Source organism: Petaurus breviceps, unplaced genomic scaffold (genome assembly GCF_028583685.1).
Source record: "Petaurus breviceps papuanus isolate PSGF00001 unplaced genomic scaffold, PetGlider_PUasm1.0 99, whole genome shotgun sequence".
Lineage (NCBI taxonomy): Eukaryota > Metazoa > Chordata > Mammalia > Diprotodontia > Petauridae > Petaurus > Petaurus breviceps.
Window position 1 is genome coordinate 894,076 of NW_027187465.1, and position 18,424 is coordinate 912,499.

An 18,424-nucleotide genomic window follows, 5' to 3' on the forward strand; every position below is an offset into this window, starting at 1 on the left:
TGGGGGCTGGGATGGAGGTCCGGGGGGGGGGGGGCTGGGGGGAAGGTCAGGTGCCTGCGGCATCGGAATGAAGGGCCGGGGTGGCCCGCGATGCGGGAGATGCGAGCCGCGGGCGCCGGGCGGGGCCCCGAGGAGGGACCGGACGGCCTGAAGGCGGGGTCTCTCCGGCCTGGCCCCGGCCCCACCCCCTCCCGGAACTGTGACGTGGCGCTCCCCCTCCCCGCCAAGCCCCCGCTCCCTTCTGCATTCTCTCTGCATCTGCGCCCGCTCCGGCCGGCCGTGCCCAGCCCAGCTCGGAGCTCGGAGCTCGGAGCTCGGCTCCTGCTCGGACCCCCGCCCCAGTCCCTGCCCCCGGCCCCGATCCCCCAGCCCCCGGCCCCATGCGTCGCCTGCTGCCGCTTATTCTCCTCCCCGGACTCTTTGCCGCCTTCCAGCTCGACTGGAACAAGCTTCGTGGCTTGGCCCGGGGCAGAGTGGAGGTAAGGGGGACTCATCCCTCCACCCAGCTCCGTGAGCCTTCCTCGTCCCTCTAGGACCCTGGCTGAGCCCTGGGAGGGGTCCCCACCCTTCCCCGAGGCTCCCTGGCAGCGCTCCCATTCCACCCCGGGCCCTCCACTCCTCCTGGGGAACTCGAGCCCCCCGAAGTATGCCCCCGTCCCCCCAGAACACCCTCCACTCCTTCCTGGGTCCCCAAGCCCCCGCAATATGCCCCCGCCCCTCAAGAACACCGCACCCCCGCCCCGGCCCCTCCCCTCCTTCCTGGGCCCCCGCGCCCCCCGTAATACCCCCCCCCCCCCCCGCCCCCCCCCCCCCCCGGTGGGCCCCCCCCCCCCCCAGTATGTCCCCATCCTTCCAGAATGCCACCGGGACTTCATTTCCCCTCTCCCTCTCCCCCACTCGGGACTGAAGAGCGGTTCCATATCCCTCCCCCATCCCTCCATTCCCAGAAACCGCTCCCACTACATCCCTCTACTTTCCTGCCCGAATCTCTGGGTGCGCCCCTCCCTCAGCAACAACATCATCATCGCTTCCTGGGGCCTCCACTGCCCTCCTGGGCTCAGATCTTCATATAGAATTCCCATGCAGCTCCACCCCCTCCCATTCCTTCCCAAACAGATCTCCACCCCCACCTCCCTTCCTTTCTTCTGACACTGCCTCCCACTCGCTTCTCCCTCTCATCCTCTGTTCTTTCCCCAGAACCCAATCCTTCAGGACCCCCCCCCCCCCATCCCTCTCTCCTCCCATCCCAGAAGCCTCTCATGGCTTTTCATTCCACCCTCTTTGGATTTTCCTCTTCTCTGCAGATCACCTGTCTTTTAACTGCTCTGAGGCCTGGAGAAATCTACTCTGGGGTTCCCTGTTCTCACCCTTCTCTCCCAGCCTGGGTTCCCCTCAGCACCCCTTGACTTAGTGACCCTAGTTTTGAGGCAGGGTCTGGGAGGGGTGACCTTGGGGATGGGCAGAGACTGTGGGTTCCACATGGTGTTGGAGAAAGTCTAAGCTTAACTGGACAGTTCCCCAGATCCAAGGATGAGGCCTCAGGAAGAGTGGGGAGCAATCATTCCATGCAAGTTTAGGAGACCTTGGGAAAGTCCCTTCTTCTCTTAGGGAAATGAGATGTTTTGCTGTTCTATGTTCTAAGGCCCCTTCTGGATGTTGCCATTGGACTTGGGAGTCAGGAGAAGTTAGGCAAGAAGTATGGTTCAGGGGACCATTCAATGGCTGGCTCTGAAGTCAGAGGATTTGGGTTCAAATCCCACTTCTGATACTAGCTGTGTGACCTGGGGCAAGTCACTGTCCTTCTCTGGGCCTGTTTCTTCATCTGTAAAATGAAGGGGTTGACCTGAATGGCCAATGAAGTCCCTTGCAGGTGTGAATCAAGGGTGCCGTGAAATGATAGCTATTATGTTTTTATTTTTCTAGTACTTGAGTGCCGCGAAAGAACTGGGGAAGGGGAGGGGAAGGGCCAGAGGTGGGCAGCTCTATTTCTCCATGGGGCTGGAAGGAAGCCCCGCCCCCACCCCCTCTCTTTCCCCAGCCTCCCTGCCTAGGGGAGAGGAGAACATCTGAACCAGGCCCTGGGGGAGGGACCAGTCCCTGAGGCAGGTGGAGAGACCATATGGCACCCCTCCCTAGGGCCTTCCTCTCCCCACAGAGAGTCCCCATGGGGCCCCATCCTTGCCTGCCCTTCAGCCCTCCCCCATCCCCCAAAGGCGCCCTCTCTGCACCTGTGCCACTTTCCAGGGTTGCATCTTCACACCCAAGAGGATGATGGGATGGGGGGAGGAGTTGGCGGCACTCATAGGGTCGTTTGTCTCCTCTGAAGCTGGGCCTTGGAAATCCTCTTACAGGGGTTAGAGGGCACTCTCAATCCAGCCTGGGGCATAGCTCCCTGGACTCCTTAAAGCCTTTACATCTACGTGGGGTGGGGGGCATGGTGTATAAAGAGGTGTTAGGTCTGTCCCTGGATTTTGAGTTAGAAGGTCTGAGTTCAGGTCCCAGTACTGCTATGCATTTGGTCTCTGTGACCTTGGGCCAGGCATCGCCCCTTTCTGGACCTCAGTTTTCCTTGAAGTGAATTGGGTGCCATCTCCACATTGAACACTAGCCACATAACTATGGTCAAGTCTCTTCGCTGGGCCTCAGTTTCCTCCTCTGAAATTAGGGAGAGAGGACCGACCCTGCAAAAAAAGAATGACCTCGGGCCTTAGCTGAGCGAAATTCACGCTTTTAGGCAGATGACTTCACAGACCTTCCCTTCCCCTGCACCCCCAGTCCTCCGTAGGCCTCAGGTGAAGAACCCCCTGCCCAAAGACTAGAAAAGTACCAATGTGCATCCCCCAAATCCCAGGCCCATTGCCCGGCCCTCGGGAAAGGTACCCCTCCCTCCCCAGGTTTCCCTGGAAACCTTCGATGTTATGCTGGGTTGCCATGGCAACCAGCGTTAAAAATCATTGATTAAAGATCCATCTGGTCCTTTGGAGTTTGCAAGGGCCACCCCTGTAGGCCCTAGTCATTGGGCGACTGCTGCGGGTGGGAATTGGGGTGGCCTGCGACAGACCATCTGACCTACGGCTTTGTCCCCAACAGACCTGCGGAGGATGACAGCTGAATCGGCTGAAGGAGGTAGGGTCCTGGCTGGGGGTGGAGCTGGAGAAGAGGGGCCTCACTGACCCTGGAGGGAAGGCTGCGGTTGGGGGCTGCCAATGATCACTTCCCCTTTCTCTCCCTCCAGGTGAAACTCTTCGTCACCCAGGACATCCCTTACTAGTATCTTTTCTCAGCAGGAAGGGGGTGGGGGTCAGCAGGAACCCTGGACAGTTCTTACTGGCCCCTCCACTTGTGTTCTCTAAGCAGCTGCTGACTCTGTTTCCCTCAGGGACCACCCCTGTCCCCTCAGACTCTATAAGGACAGTCAGACACTGGAGGCATGGTTCCTCAGAGGACATCTAATGAGGGGCAGGGATACCTGGGATAAAGGCAAAAATCTGACTAGGGCAAGGGTTCTTCCCCTTGGAATTAGCCCCCTGGCCTCCCCCTTACAGCCCCCCTGATTGGGCAAGGGTAGCTAGCAGACCCTCATTTCTCTGACCTGAGCAATGGGGTGGCCAGCTACACCTCCCTCCATTTACCATACTTCTGATTGGGCCAAGGGGCTAGCTAACCTCTCCCCAATTCCAGGCCTCTTGGGACCAGGGTGGGGTGGGGGTCAGGTCTCCCGTTCCCCAAACCCTTCTATCTCCCTTCTTCTTCCTTAACTCTACCACCAGCCACAACCTGGTGATGAAATACCTCCCTGGTGCCGACCCTGAATTGGTGCTGCTGGGTTACCAGTATGAGGAGCTTGAGGTGAGACCCCACCCCATATACATACATGGGGGGAGGCCCTTCCTATGGAGGTTTGGCACAGTTGCTGGGGACTCTGCTTGAGTCATGAGTCTGTTCTGTGGATTCCTGTCATTCTGGGGTCCACTCTGACCTTTTTGCTCCTTTACAGAGAATCCCCCTCCGTGACATGACCCGGGAGGAGATCAACCAGATGTTGAAAGACCTGGGCTTCTATTGGAAATCGAGCCCAGATGCCCCTGTACCTCCCGAGTACCAGAATGCCCCAGCTAGGCCCTTGGAAGCAAAGGCACCCAATTCAGTGCCCCATGGGGATTCAATGCCCACACGCCTGGAACTCTAGGCCTGGGGACTCTGGCCCCCACCCTAGCTGGCAGTGGTGAAATGGTGTTGCATGCCATGCTCCCTAACAATCTGAGGTGCCAGGGCCATGCCCATGCCCCCGAGGGAAGGGCTGGCACACTGCTGGGGCCACCCACACATTTCAACTTGCCTGGCAGTGCCCCTTGGGGTGGGAGAGTGGCTATCTGCTCGAGTCCAGGAGAAGTGGCAAGTTGGTCTGCATGGGTGGCATTGGGACCCTGTGCGCAGCCCCCTGCCCCCACGTCTAGCCACCAAGGACAGGATGAAGCTCTCAGCTCAAAGGATTACTCTTGCTGAGGGCAGATGGTTGTGTCCTTGGGGCAGGCCAGGGGGGCGTGTGGAGGCTGGGGCTGGGCTTTCTCTCTTCCCCTTATGCAGTAAAAGCCCCCATTCCAACCTGCAATGCCTGTGTGTCTGTGTCTTCACCCTTCTTCCTGTCACTGCCCCAGGAGCTACCAGGGACTCTGGAGACTGGACTGGAATGCCCAGACTGGGGGTGACTGCCATAACCTCCTCACAGTTCCCTCAGCCCCCAGATGCCACATCAAGATTTAATCTCGGGCAGCTGAGTGGGGCATCCATAGAGCACCGGCCCTGGAGTCAGGAGGACCTGAGTTAAAATCCAGCCTCAGACACTTACTAGCTTTGTGACCCTGGGCGAGTCACTGAGCCCTGACTGCCTCCAAAAAAGAAAAAAAAGATTCCGCCTGAGTGACCTTGGACAAGTCTCTCCACCCCCACCCCTGGCCTCTGTAAAAGGAGATGGTTGAATTAAAAGGCCCCTGAAGGCCCCCTCCAGGTCTAGACTGATGGTCAGGACCCTACTTGGCCCTTATCCAGCTCTCTACAAAAGGCAGCCTCGGCACGGATAGCCCGTGGGGGAGATAGTGTGTGTGTGTGTGGGGGGGGCAGGCTGTACATATGGACCCCCCAGGGACCCAACACAAACAGTCCTGTGTGTGGGTGAGGGAGGGGTTCCCTGGTAGTCAGTGGGGCTGGGCTCCATAGAATGGGCATCCAGGCTGAGGTCTCTGGGGCCCTAAAGAGAGAGGTCCTGGGTTCGTCATAACTCTGACACTGACGACCAGCTGGGTGACTGTAAGACCCTCTGCCCCTTGTTTGGGCTGGTTGATGCCTTTATGGACCTTTGCCAGCCTTCAGCCTGAGGAGGGGCTATCACCAAAGCAACTGCCTGGCTTGCAAGCCTGCTGCCCATGCTGCCTGTAGACCGACCCTGGAACACAGGGCACCCTCTATGGGTGCTCAGCTTCCTCTTTAATTACTCTGGGTGACAAGGAACTCACTACCCATCGAGGAAAGCCCTCTTCCTCTGTCAGGAGGCTGGGTGGTGGTCCAATGACAAGGAAGGCCATATGAGAACGAATAATTTATAAAAACCGTGAAAGGCTGTGAGTGGCGGGGGTGCTGGAGCTGTGGGGTGGGGCAGTGAGAGGGTGACGGTGCCAGGGGAGGGAGCGTGCCATCCTGGAAGCCTTTCTTTCTTTATCCACACATGGGGTTCGGGGGAGAAGGGGCACTACATGGGGCAGGGGAAGGCCCCTGCTCTGGGGAGGGCGGGCTGGAACAGGCCCACCGAATGGCAGGGACACCCTAGAGTTCTTTTTGCCGTAAACGCAGCTCGTGTCGTCTCAGGTGGTTGTAAAGGGACTGCACGTAGGTGAAGACACACTTGGGGTCCGGCTTCTTGCCCATGATCATCATGTCTTCCACGTCCACCAGGGGCACGCAGTCCACCAGCACCCTGCAGGAGTTGGGAGGGGAAGGTCGGGAGGGAGAGGGTGAGTGATGGGCCAATGGTGCTCTTCCCTCCTGCAGGCCCCGGGCTAGGAGACAAGCCAGTGCTCCGACCCAGCATCTGCTCCTCAATCCCTTCCCTGGGCCTCAGTTTCCTCCTCTGTAAAATGGGGAAAGGGGTTGGATGAGATGATCAAGATCCCTTCAGTTCAGAAACCTCTGAAACACTGACACTGGGGTGGGGGGCATTAGCCAAAGAACAAAGGCCTGGCTGACCCTGCATTCTGCGAGCCTCTCCAGGTTAGCTGCAGGATCTCCCTTTGACCCCTCACCTCTCCATCCTCTGGGAGGGAGAGGGATGGGCCAGGAGGCAGCCCAGGGTCTCCAGAGGGAAGGCACTGGGATGGTCCCCTGGCCAGTTGGGACTAGAGCCTGGAAAGTGCCTGGGGCCTTCCTCAGCTCTTCTCTAGCTCCCAGGGATAGGCCTGGAGGCTGGCCCAGCCCAGGTGGCCCATGATGGGGGCTGGGGGCAGGGTGTTCAGGAAGGACCCTGAGTCAGCACCAGGTGAGCCCTGGGGAGGGTTCCAGCTGTTTCCATCCCCCACTCCCCATGGGGAAGCTCAGCCACAGCCAGGCTGCTGGGCCGCAGAGCTCAGCCAAATCATCTGATCAGAAGGCACCTCAGAATCATCAAACCCAACTTCTTCAGGACGTGGCTGGCTTGCCTAGGGATTAAAGTTGCACCCTAAGTCACGAAGACCTGAGTTCAAAGCCTGCCTCAGACGTTAACTGGGTGACCTCTGGCCCAGTCACTTTAGCTGCTGCCTGCCTTGGTTTCCCTATCTGAAAAATGGAGGTAGCACCTACCTCCAAGGGTAGTCCTGAGTCTGAGCCCTGTGCCTGGCACATAGTAGGCACCAAAGAGACGTTAGCTATTATTATTGAATCCCAGGTCCAGCCCCTGTTCTGAACATACTAATGTCATGGCTGTCCTGATGGCCACGTGTGGACTGCGCCAAGAGTGAGCAAGGCTTCCCTCCCCCACAGGGCCAGCAGAACGAGGCAGGGCCCTCTTGCCACCCCAGCTTCTCCTCCTTGCAGACAGCCGCCTTTTGGCCATCCCCTCTGGACCCCCAGCTCATCTGTGGCCTCCTTAGATCATGGCACCCACCACTGGGCACAGCTCTTCTGGCGGGTCTGACCAGAGCAGAGCCCAGCTCCCTCTTTGTGGCACTTGGGACCACATTAGCTGTCTTGGCACCTTGCCTGCCACACTCTGACAATTATTTTTCATCTCTACTGTCTGAAAGTTTGCAAATCGCTTCCCTTTCAACAAGTCTAGGAGGTGGGTCACGGCCACATTTTTAAGTGGAGTCTCAGGGGGAAAGAAACTTGACCATAGTTAAGTGTCAGAACAGGAGTTCAAGTCCAATTTCCTCAATTCTAAGCCCAGTGCCTTCCATGATGCTACACATTTTGGACTTATATGGAGCTTGTGGCCCACTGCAATTGGCAACTCTTTTTCCCCTGGAACTTCTATGTACCCACACTTCTGCCATCTTGTGCTCATGAAAGGGAGGCTTTTTACACATACAGAAGTCTTCAAATCAACGTCTAGTAACTTTCCTTATTTGATTCTGCCCCAGTATTCTAGGGGGGTTTGAGATCTTTTTGGATCCTGACTGTAAGCCATAGTAAATTCATATTAAATTAAGAGGGAGCCTGGGAAAGTGGATGTAGTCAGAAAGACCGTAAACAGGCTGTGCCCCTGGGCAAGTCCCCCCTCTGGGACTCAGTTTTCTCATCCGCAAAACGAGGGGGTTGGATTTGGGAGTACCTATAGGTCTAAAATCAGCGAAGCCATGAATTGTCTCCTCAATTCATGTCGTCTGCAAACATGATGACAGAGCCCTCTCTGCCATTGAATTCTTGATCTCTGGCTACCTGGAGGCCCCTGGAGCCCTTCGACGAGGCCCTTCCAAGCTGTTGTGGAATCCTTAATGGAAGTTCTTTGGGGCTGGTTCTAAAAGCACCAAGCTTCTGCCAGCTAGCCCACATCTCTCCATCATGGCCAAGAGCTTGAAGAACTCTTATCAAATGCAGGGAAGCTCTTTCTCTAGCCTTCCCCAATGTAGCAACTTGGCTCCCTCGGCTGCCAGCCGAAGAACCAAGGGGTCTGGTGGGAGCTGGCCCTGAAGTCCCCTGCCTCCCTGGGACCGCTGCTTCCCTTTCTGAATGCTCACACACCTTCCTTTTAAAGACATGCACTTGAGTTTCACTCCCTGGTTTGCAAGCTCTGTTGTCTTCCCTCTTTCGAAAATGGGAACATTTACCTTCTCTAGCTCTGTGGCCTAGGGAAGGAAATGGCAAACCATTCCAGTATCTTTGCCAAAAAACCCAGGACAGTAGGTGTATGGGGTTAGACCCAGTGACTGAGCGGGTCTCAAAGCACTTCTTCCTAGCTCTGGAGCTGGGACCTCAAAGGCCACCTCGTGGAACCCACCTTATTTTATAGATGAGCAAACAGGCCCAGGCAGATGAAGCCTCTGAGCTTAGGAGAACAGCAAATCCATTTAACAAGATCAAGTTAAAGCTGAGAAGGGCCCTGGCCAACACTTTACAGGGAGGTAGTGGCAGATAGAGGGCTAATCACCCAGCTCTTCTAGCGAAAATTTCAGCCCAGGACACCCATTACCCTCTTTGGGAATGGGTCCCAGGCCAGGCTTGTCCTCTGGTAAATCAATCAAGAGGACCTGTGTTTATCTTTGTTTGGGGACTCAAATGTTGCTGAGCAACAGAGCTTGTGAGGAGCTGGAGCCTGCAGTGCCTGTGGGGCCATTCCCCCCCCCCCCAGGCCCCAGATCCATGCCCCACCCCCCCAGAAAGGTCTTGGGCCCAGGGCTCATTCAGAGGCAGCCAAGAGCCACCTCCAGGGAAGGCAGGCCCCAGGGCTGTCCATGAGACCCCAGTGATGCCCTTTGAGCTGGTGGGTTTGCTGGAATGGCTCTGCCTTGGGCTGAGCTGGCCAGTAGGCCTAATTCTCAGCCACCCCAGCTCGAGCATACAAGAGTCCTCTGGTTTCCCAGAAGGCCAGTTCTGCTCTGTTCTCTGTTTCTCCGAAGGCTCATACCCAGGTGAAGAGGCCTGGGGCAGAGGGGTGGCCTTAGATTCAAGGGCTGGGGGTGGAAAAGAGTCCAGCAGCTTCTGGTCTTACAGAGTGGAAGGGGATAGGGCACAAGCTGGGGGGGGCGCAGTTCAGCTACAGGGGCCCAACTGGGGGCAGGGAGCAAGAGGCAGGGCCACGGGGCAAGAAGAGGGCCCCTGACCATTATAACAAGAGAAGAAGGGGCCAGAGCCCTAGCCTGGAGTGCTGGAGTGGACAGCCTGGACCCAGAGCCAGAACTGGCATCTAGTCCCGGTTCTGCTAACTTGTTAGGGGGCTGTAGGCAAATCATATCCTCCTCTTTAAAATGAAGGAGCTGCTGGTGCTAACATACATCCCCTGTTCTAAGGCCTCTCCCAGCCCTTACCTTCCCTAGCCCAGCTGAGATAATATTTGTAAAGCACTTAGCATCACGCCCAGCACATAGTAGGGGCTTACAATAGAGGCTTCTTTCCTTATTCTAAGACCCCTCCCACCTTCAGTGCTCTGGGGCTGAACCCAAGTGTTGCAGCTGGCTGTGGACAGTGACCCTGCCCCCTCCTTTCCCAAGGTTTCTGAGCCAGGTCTGGCCTGGGAGTCTCCTCTGGACCCTGCCTCCCTGGCTCGCCCTGAGTCTTCCCTCTCAGCCTTATAAAGCCATTGTTTATGCTGGGAGGCCTGAGGAGTGTAGGCTCGTGGGCTCGGGGTGCCCTTGGTGAGGAGAGCCAAACAGCAACACACGTCAGGAGGCCTGGGGCTGAGTCACACTTTCCAGGGTTTACAGAGCTCCCTGTGGCCGGCTCCCCTGCCCATATATGACAGAGAACCATGGCTGGGCCAGCCTCGGGGGGTGGGTGGCCTGGGGAGCCTGCCTTGGACAGGTGAGCCCCTCATCCCAGGTGTACCCTGGCCACTCCCAAGCCCAATGATGACAGGAGCTCACCACCCACACCCACAGCTGCCGAAGCAGCCTGCCAAGGGTGGGGGTGGGTCAGGGGTGAGGCCCAAGGAGCCTCAGAATCCAGAGCTGAGGTCTCAAGTGGCACCTCAGCTAAGCCCATGTGAGCTGCCCTCAACCAGCTCATTGTGTAACAACAGCCAGGCCAAATCCTTCTCTGGATTTGTTTCATTATCTGGAAAAATCACGGGGAGGGCATTGGATCTGTCCCCCTAAGAAAGCTGTTCCCCACTCTCCCCGAGCACTGTCCTAACCATGGATCCCCAGGCAGGGGGCTTCTAGCTGAGACTAGTCTCAACGTGTCACGATGTGGATGTGGGACTGGGCAAATTCTTCCCTTCCCAGCTCTGACATCCCCTATTCTAAGGCCCCTCCCAGCTCTGACATCCCCTGTTCTAAGGTCCCTTCTAGTTCTGCTATTCCTTGTTCTAAGGCCTTTCCCACTGTGACATCCCCTGTTCTGAGGCCCCGCCCAGCCCTGCCATCCCCTGTTCTAAGACCCCTCCCAGCCCTGCCATCCCCTGTTCTCAGGCCCCTCCCAGCCCTGCCATCCCCTGTTCTCAGGCCCCGCCCAGCCCTGCCATCCCCTGTTCTCAGGCCCCTCCCAGTTCTGGCATTTTCAATCAGGGATCCTCAGATCTCCCAGCACTGTCAGGTCAGGTTCTGGGTGATATTGGCCCTAGCTCCCTCCCCATTCAGCAGGCACCCGAGGGAGGTCCCTTCCCTCTTCCCTCCCCCCAAAGCTCTGCTGTGTCCCCGGTGCCAAGGAGCAGGGCCGGGCTGGGAAGGCTTTCTCACCGTGGGTCTCTCAGCTGGGGGGTTAGGATTTTTTGGTTTTTACCAGCCCCTTCTGAACCAGACAGCGGTAAAACTCCTGGATGTACGTGTAAACGCACTTCCAGTCTGGCTCGCGCATCCTCACCATGTCCTCTGTGTCCAGCAACTGGGGGCAGTCAGCGTGGGTCCTGGGGGGGGTGGAGGCACACAGCCAGCCCCGCCGGAGACAGGCCCGGCCGGGGGTGGGCAGAGGGGGGGGAGGGAGAGAGAGATTGGGGGGAGGACAGAGGGAAGAGAGAGAGAGAGGGGAGAGAGAGACACAGAAAGAGAGATCCGTAAATCCGGTGACATTCTCCACGCGCTGCCAGGGTCAGCCCACCGCCACCCCCCGGCATGCTCTCCGGCTTGGTGGGGTGCCACTGATCTCTACTGGTGTGCAATGCATACAGGGCTGGTGGGGGAAGGCACAGGGTGGGGGGCCAGGCACCAGGTGCAGGGGGCAGGACTCTGAGGGATGCCAGGGGAAGGACAGAGGGGCGATGTCCCCCTCTACCACTGGGATGGGTGTGGGGGTGAGTGAGGCTGGGAGGGAGGCGTGAGGGGGAGTGTAAGAAGTAGGAGGTGGAGGGGGAGAGAAGGGCCAGAGAAAACATCCAGGCTCAGGGCAGGGCAGGGCAGGGCTGGGGTGAGGGGTGATCAGAGCGGGCCAGGGGCCGTGTGCTTCAACAGCATGATTCCAAACAAGAGCGCTCTGGTTCTCTTTGCTATATATCCGGCGTATATAGGCCCAGGGAAAGGGGAGCGCGAGGGGGCCGGTGGGCCCCCGTCCCAGCCCATCGGCTCCATTTGGAATCTTGGGCCGGCACAATGAGTGGACACGAGGGTGCAGAAAGCTTCAGGGGACAGAGGGAAGGGCAGAGAGCAGAGAGAGAGACAGGAGGAGGAGAGAAAAGAGGAAAAGGGCAGGGAGGGGGCCACCTGGCTTGCAGGCCACGGATGGGGCTGGTCGGATGGTTGAGGCCGGGCAAGTGTGGCCCAGGCCCAAAGCTCCTACTGACCGGCTGGACGCTGTACAGACTGGAGAAAATGCTGGCCACCCACTGAGGGGGGATGGGAGCCTCAGTACGAGAGGAAAGGGACCAAGAGGGAGAGGGAGCAAAGGCCGAAAGGAGTCAGGGTGGGAACAGGGACGTCTTGTCCCTGCCCCTCAAAGTCCTGGGGGGCTCATGTCCTGTCCTGGGGACTGGGAAGAGCAGCAGAAAGCCAGCCGGGGAGGCCCAGGGCTCCGGGCCTGGCAGAAGGATGGAGAAGGGGGGGAAGCCAGAGAGGGGGCAGGCCCACGCAGGTCCAGGGACAGGCTGCCTGTCTCCGGCCAGGGAGGCCCACGGGCAGCCTTTTCCTGGTCATCCCCCCCCTTGGCCTCTCCACTCTGGCCGGTGATGTGGCGGTGGTGGGGGCTGGGCTACGTACTCTGCTGACGAAAAGGCCACCTCAAAGTTGTGGCGCCGGTTCTGGGGGCTCAGCTGGCCGTAATCGAAGGCCTCGGGGAAGAAATTGTGCACCAGTGCGCAGAAGGCCATGCCATCACTCCAGCTGGACGAGAAGTTCTGGATGTCGACATGCTGGGGGGGACGAAAAGGAGGGAGGCACTGGTCAGAACAGGGGGATGAGAAGGAGGGAGGCGCCCGTCAGAACAGGGGGCCAAATCGTCCACCAGACTGCCCCCCCTCCCTTGCAAAGAGCCCCAGGCCCCTTCACTGCTGGGCCCTCCCTCAGAAGACACTCTTGGGCTTGTCCTTGGTCCGTGGGGCCAGGGCGCCAATACTCCAGATAAAGAACAAACAGGTAAAGGCTGAGGCACTCCCAGCTCTTATCAACCTGCTCCACCACCCCGCTGATTCCCTATGGGGTTTGCAGTCCACTAAGCCCCCCAAATCTTTTCCAGAACCATAACTGTCTAGCTGAACTTCCCCATTTTGGAACCCAAGGACAAAACTATGTTTCTGCCTAGTGAAATGCATCTTCTTATTCCATTAGACTCACTTTCCTGTTAATCTTTTTGAATTTTGGTGATTATTCAATCAATCAAGCAGCAATGATTAAGCACCTACTGTGTACCGGGCAGGCCCTGTCCTAGACCCTGGGAGTACAGAGACAGGCAGAAAGCAGGCTCTGCCTGTTGGAGGAGATGAGGAAGCAGGCTGCCCGGGCAGATTCCACACGGGGAAGGGAAGGCCCTGGGCATTAGGCTCCAGAAGAGTCAGAGCCAACACGGATACTTTGGGATCCTCAGATCTCAGTCTCAGGTCTCCCTCCCGAGTCAGGATGGCAGAGGACTTCTCAAGCAGGACATGGGGAAAGGAGAGGGAGGGCACACCTGAATTCTGGCCGGGCCACTTGTCATCTGACCTTGGACAGCTCCCTTGCCCTTAAGTGAGAAGCCTTTGGACTAGATGACCTGTGAGGTCCAGGCCAGTGACCAGGGGGCCAAAGAGGCAGCTTTGGTGTAGAACGAGGCCCAGGGGCCTGGCTCAGCCCCCGACTCGAGTCAGTCAACAACAAGCCTTTACTAAGAGCCTACTATGTGTCTGCAACTGCAAAAGAGAGACTAGACAGTCCCTCCCCTTGGGAGCCCCAGCCTAAAGGGCAGAGTGGCCTTGGGTGAGTCTCTATAGGCCCCTGAAGTGGAGGGGGGGGGGGGGGAGGCTGCTGCCCCTCCAGGCCTGGCCAGGCCAATCGGGAGGTGCATGGCAGGGTGGCAGGAGACACTGGGATAATCAGATTTTAATGGGATTAATACAAAAGTATTTTTATGACTGCAAGAAGATTACACTCCAAGTCCAAACCCAGTGAGCCCTGGGGCCCCAGTAAGAGGATTTGGCCTTTAGACAGAGCTAATCATCCCAGGCCCCTGGGGACTGAATGTTCTTGGCTGTTGGAGCCGTTTAGTGATTCCAGCTGGCTACATACTCGAGGGCCTTCTCATGCCTGAGAAACAGACCCACAGAGGAGACTCAGAGAGAGGGGCCTGAGAACAGGGGATGTCAGAGCTGGGAGGGGCCTGAGAACAGGGTATATAAGAGATAGGAGAGGCCTCAGAACAGGGGATGTCAGAGCTGGGAGGGGCCTGAGAACAGGGGATGTCAGAGCTGGGAGGGGCCTGAGAACAGGGTATGTAAGAGATAGGAGGGACCTGAGAACAGGGAATGTCAGAGATGGGAGGGGCCTGAGGACAGGGGATGTCAGGGCTGGGAGGGGCCTGAGAACAGGGGATGTCAGAGATGGGAGGGGCCTGAGGACAGGGAATGTCAGGGCTGGGAGGGGCCCTGCTGAACATCCAGCCCAAGTTTCTCGTCTTGTGGCTGGGGAGCCTGAGATGCCAGCCCTAGCCCTCACATGCCCCAGTCCCTCCTTCCATCCTTGGAGCTTTTGTTTCCTCTCTGGGACACAAGGGGCCAGACTCCATGCACTGGCCTCAAGGCCCCTTTTGCCTGTGGGTCTTGTCACCTAGGGGCTGCTCAGGGTGCCTCGCAGGGGCTGTTCACTGACCTCATAGCCTCGGGTCTTGGCTCGACACCAGTCTAGTAACATCTGCTTGATACTGTTGGCGTTGGGGACCCCGAAACTGGAGGAGCGCTGTATGGCCCCCCGCGGGCCGGCAGGGCTGCTGTGGGGACAGAGCCCATCAGGCAGTCAGGAAACATCCCGCCTGCTCCCCCTGCTCCCCCTGAGCCCTGGCCTCCTCTCAGCCTCAGCCCTGGGCCTCACCTGCCTCCACCGCCTCCCTCTTTCTCCAGCTTCTCGATCATAGCTTTGCGGGCCTGGGACGCGGACGTCTTGGGCAGGCTCTGGGCCTTCATCAGCTCCTTCTTCTTCTCGGCCTGGCGCCGTTCCAGAGCTGCCAGGCTGCCAGCCCGCGATGGGGTCTCATCCTCCCGGTCGAAGATGCTTTCAGAGAGGGGGAGGGTAAGAGGGGCTGGGGGCACAACAACCCTGAAAGGCCAGGGAATTCACCAACTCCCTCATTTTACAGATGAGGAAACTGAGGGTCAGAGAGGGGAAGGGGCTTGCCCACCCACCATCCAACAGTCGTTGGCAAACAGCAGAATGTTCTATGAACGCATCCCATTTTTCTCTCTCCCCCGCTGGAACCCCTTTATGTTACTTTAGGTTCCCCAGGCCATATAGGAGTGTCTGAGGCACATTTGAACCCGGAACAGAACTCTCACCACCCCAGCCCCCTGGACCCCCTCGGCCCTGGCTCTCCTCACCTGCCCATCTTCTTGGATGAAGAACTGAAAGACTTGGTCTGGACCAAAGTCCTGCTGCCACCATCTGGTAGGAGGTAAAAGGGGTGGTGGTGAGGGTCTGAGGGGCCCTGGGCTTGGGCAGCCCCAAAGGGAGTGTCTGAAGAGCACCAGAGGAGGCAGGAGAAAGCGTGAACAGAGTCCACAGACAGTCAGACAGACAGACAGAAGGTCAGGGATGGAGAGTGAAATCCAGAGCAGCAGAGTCAGAGGAAGGCCAGTGGGGGCTGGCTGGCCGGGCCTTACTCTCAGATCGCTTCACAAAGCTTGACTCCACAGTGGTGGTCCGGGAGGTCTGGCTGCCATCACCTGGGGGGGAAAGACACCAAAAGGGGCCCTTCAGTGTGAATTATAGGAGGACGCCCCCTCCCTTCCAGGAGCCCTCTTCTCTATCCCCCATTACAGAGGCAGGGGATGGTTTGCCTTCCAGGCAAGGAAACTGAGGCAGGCAGGTCATGTCTAAGTTCCCTTCCACTCCTGACTTCCTCTGTCCTAGGTCCCCTCCTAGCTATAACAGTCTCTGTTTCCCAGCTGACACCCAGAGAGTCTGGGGAAGGCACGAAAGAGCAGAAATTGTTAGAGTCAAATGACGTCACACTGTAGAGACCTGGCTATGAATTAGAGAGCCTGGGCAAGTCATTAACTGCTCTGAGACTCAGTTTCCTCCTCCTCCAAGTGAGAAGGGGTTGGCTGAGATGGTTTCTGAGGACCCACCCCCAGAAGTCAGGAGAACCGAGGTCTGGTGTGTGCTGCCCACTCCTAGACCCTTACTAGAGTGGACGAGCCGCTCCGTCTTGGTGACGGTCCTCACAGCTGAGCCGTCAGCCGACTTCTGGCTCTGCTGAGTGGTGGTCTCCGTGGCTGTACTGCCCCGGCCCTCCCCTGGCCGTGCCCGGGCTTCCTGGAGACGCCGCTCCCTTTCTTGGTCCCGCTGGTCTGGAGGGGGCCACGTGCATGCACGTACACCCGTAGCACCCGGGTGGGACACACAGAGACACCCACAGACACACAAGACAAGGTTGGGGAGGGGCAGGTTGTTACCAACAAGGTGTTCGCTTCAAGGGCCCTTGGCTCCTCCCTGGAGCCTGGGGCTGGAGCCAGGGCCTGACCAGCCAGCTGGGGAATCACTAAAGGCTGGGAGAAAGAAGCTGGGGAATGAGAGGCTGGGGCTGGTGGACAGAAGGGGCTACATTTGGAGAGGGAAGGGAGGCGTGAAGGAGTTGCAGTGTAGGGGTGCAGAAAGCCCATCCACGGTTCTGGTTGGGGTTGGAGGGCATTGTTAAGACCAATCCTGGCCTGGCAGGATGACCCTTGCCGTGGCCACCTGCAGCACTCCCCTCCCCCTCCAGAAGGCCTCTCCCACTCTCCAGTCTGGCCCATACCTCTCTTCTTCTGCCGGAGGTCTCGAAGAGCAGCGCGGATCAGCCGCCTCTCCTCAAAGTCTGTGGTCTGGTCCAGCTGTGGGGGGCGATCCAGGACTGACTCTTCCCCACGTCCCAGCCTCCCCTCCCCCTCCTCATGGCCCTTCCTCCCTGCCCCCCACCCCAACCTTGCCGTACCATCCTGTCCAGGACAGTCTCATCTTCTATGGCAGCCAACTCCTCTGGGCGCAGTTTGCTCTGAGGCTGGGGATCTGGCTCCTTCCCTGGCCGGCTCTTCTCCATGCCATTGGCCACGTCCACATCCAGCTCCACCGTGGGGAGAGTCTCCGCCACCGCCTCTGAATCCATCTTTGATGGGGAGAGACCAGGGAGGGCCAATCAACCAATTAACAAGCATTTATTGAGTGCCTACTGCATGCTGGCGCTTTGGATGCAAAGACAAATGAAACAGCTCCTGCCCGAGGGGCTTACAGTCTATCGGAAACAGACTCTGTGCAAACAAAATCTACGAGGCCATTGGGGTGGAAAAGAGATGAAAGGGAAGGAGGGAAGGGCTAAGAGGACTGAAGGAATGGTGTGGGAGTCGAGGTCTGAAGACAGCCTAGTCGTGAAGGGGGCGTCCAGTGAGCAGAAAGGGGGTCATGCTGGGCAGGAATATTGGCAATGGGGGGGCGGGATAAGGGCAGGCTGGAGCCAAATGGCACAGGCTTTAAATGCCCACCAGAGGGGTAAGTATTTATCCAACGGGCAACAGGGAGTGGAAGAGAGATACGGCCATTACCTGTCCCCCATTCCAGTCTGGTTGTCCAAGAGACCAGACCACAGACTCCAAAAGGGGAGAAAGCCCCAGTCACTAGAAGCCAACTCAACAAGGAAGCACAATCTGGGCAGTGGAACAGACTTTGCAAAGACCTCTAGCGGTACAGCTGGGCTTCAGCCATAGGGCTGGGGGCTAAATCAGCCATTGCTGGGCTGGAGGTGGGCAGGCCGCCACAGGCCGCCTAGCGCACTCCTGCCTGGTCACCTACAGCGGGGGCTGCAATCTGGGCCCAGGGAGGGCCTGCGAGGGTGACGCTGGGTCACCTGTTCCCACCTGTCAGCCCTGACGGCTAGCCCGGCTTCTCTACCCCAGACAATGGTAATCCGAGGATCACGGGAGAGATCAAAAGATCCGGGAGCTGGAAAGCCCAGCTCGGCTGGCCCCTGATTTTACAGGCAGCAATGATGCCGAGTGCAGAGGAGAGAGAAGAGAGACCAGGACCACACCAGAGGCTCAGCTGAAAGAGCTGGAGACGCCAGGGACAGAGAGGGGAGGCCCCTCCAGTGCAGGGGCATCAGCCTCCATCTGCCAGGACAGAATTGGGGCAGGCGTCCATAAAAGCCCAATAACTGCCGCCTCAAAAGGTGGCCAATTCCCTTCCTTGGAGATCTCTAAGCAGAGGCTGGACAGGCCCAGGGGGAACCAGCGAGGCCCTGAGCCCTGAGATCTGACTCCCACTCTCCCCTGTCCTGAGGCTCTCTTGGTAGAAAGGAGGCCCTTTCTCCCTTGGGCAGAGATGACCATCAGGACTCAGGAGGATCCCATGTGATCTTCACAACCACCCTGGGAGGTAGGGGCTGTTAGCCCATTTTGCAGATGAGGTAGAGGTGAAATGACTTGGCCAGGGTCACACAGCTAGGAGGTGCCTGAGGCCAGTCTTGAACTCAGGTCTTCCTGAATTCCACCATCCACAAGCTGCAGAGTTGTCCCCTCTGTCTGTACCCAGAATGGGGCTGAGCACCATAGTAAGTGTTAATAAATGCTTCCTGACTGACTGGGCTCTGGGAGACAGGGAGGGGAAGGATCACGACTGATATTTGACATAGGAGGAAACTGAGGCCCAGAGAAGGAAGG

General features: G+C 58.1%; 2 protein-coding genes across 13 annotated transcripts in view; one reads left to right on the top strand and one right to left on the bottom strand.

Moving 5' to 3' along the window:
- Window positions 1-326: 326 nt before the first annotated feature.
- SELENOM (selenoprotein M) lies at window positions 327-4,612 on the top strand. 2 transcript variants are annotated; one of them, XM_069081584.1, is made up of 6 exons: window positions 367-479; window positions 2,666-2,792; window positions 3,091-3,126; window positions 3,236-3,270; window positions 3,771-3,849; window positions 3,998-4,612. In XM_069081584.1, exons 2-6 carry the CDS (start codon window positions 2,739-2,741, stop codon window positions 4,187-4,189), a joined length of 396 nt encoding a protein of 131 aa, XP_068937685.1. In that variant the 5' UTR covers window positions 367-479; window positions 2,666-2,738; the 3' UTR covers window positions 4,190-4,612. The 2 variants fall into 2 exon arrangements, with proteins under 2 accessions (XP_068937684.1, XP_068937685.1); XM_069081583.1 differs by lacking the exon at window positions 2,666-2,792 and having other exon boundaries at window positions 327-479.
- Window positions 4,613-5,583: 971 nt separating this feature from the next.
- Window positions 5,584-18,424, bottom strand: part of SMTN (smoothelin) — a 40,359-nt gene continuing 27,518 nt past the window's right edge. For 4 of the 11 annotated variants that reach the window (XM_069081577.1, XM_069081578.1, XM_069081575.1 and 1 more), the window contains 9 exons: window positions 16,708-16,878; window positions 16,531-16,606; window positions 15,920-16,084; window positions 15,395-15,457; window positions 15,113-15,176; window positions 14,610-14,789; window positions 14,391-14,508; window positions 12,312-12,463; window positions 5,584-5,971 (listed from right to left, as the gene is read on the bottom strand). In XM_069081577.1, coding sequence (XP_068937678.1) covers window positions 5,821-5,971; window positions 12,312-12,463; window positions 14,391-14,508; window positions 14,610-14,789; window positions 15,113-15,176; window positions 15,395-15,457; window positions 15,920-16,084; window positions 16,531-16,606; window positions 16,708-16,878 — 1,140 coding nt within the window. In that variant the 3' untranslated portion in view covers window positions 5,584-5,820. The other 7 variants (XM_069081576.1, XM_069081572.1, XM_069081574.1 and 4 more) reach the window with 6 other exon arrangements.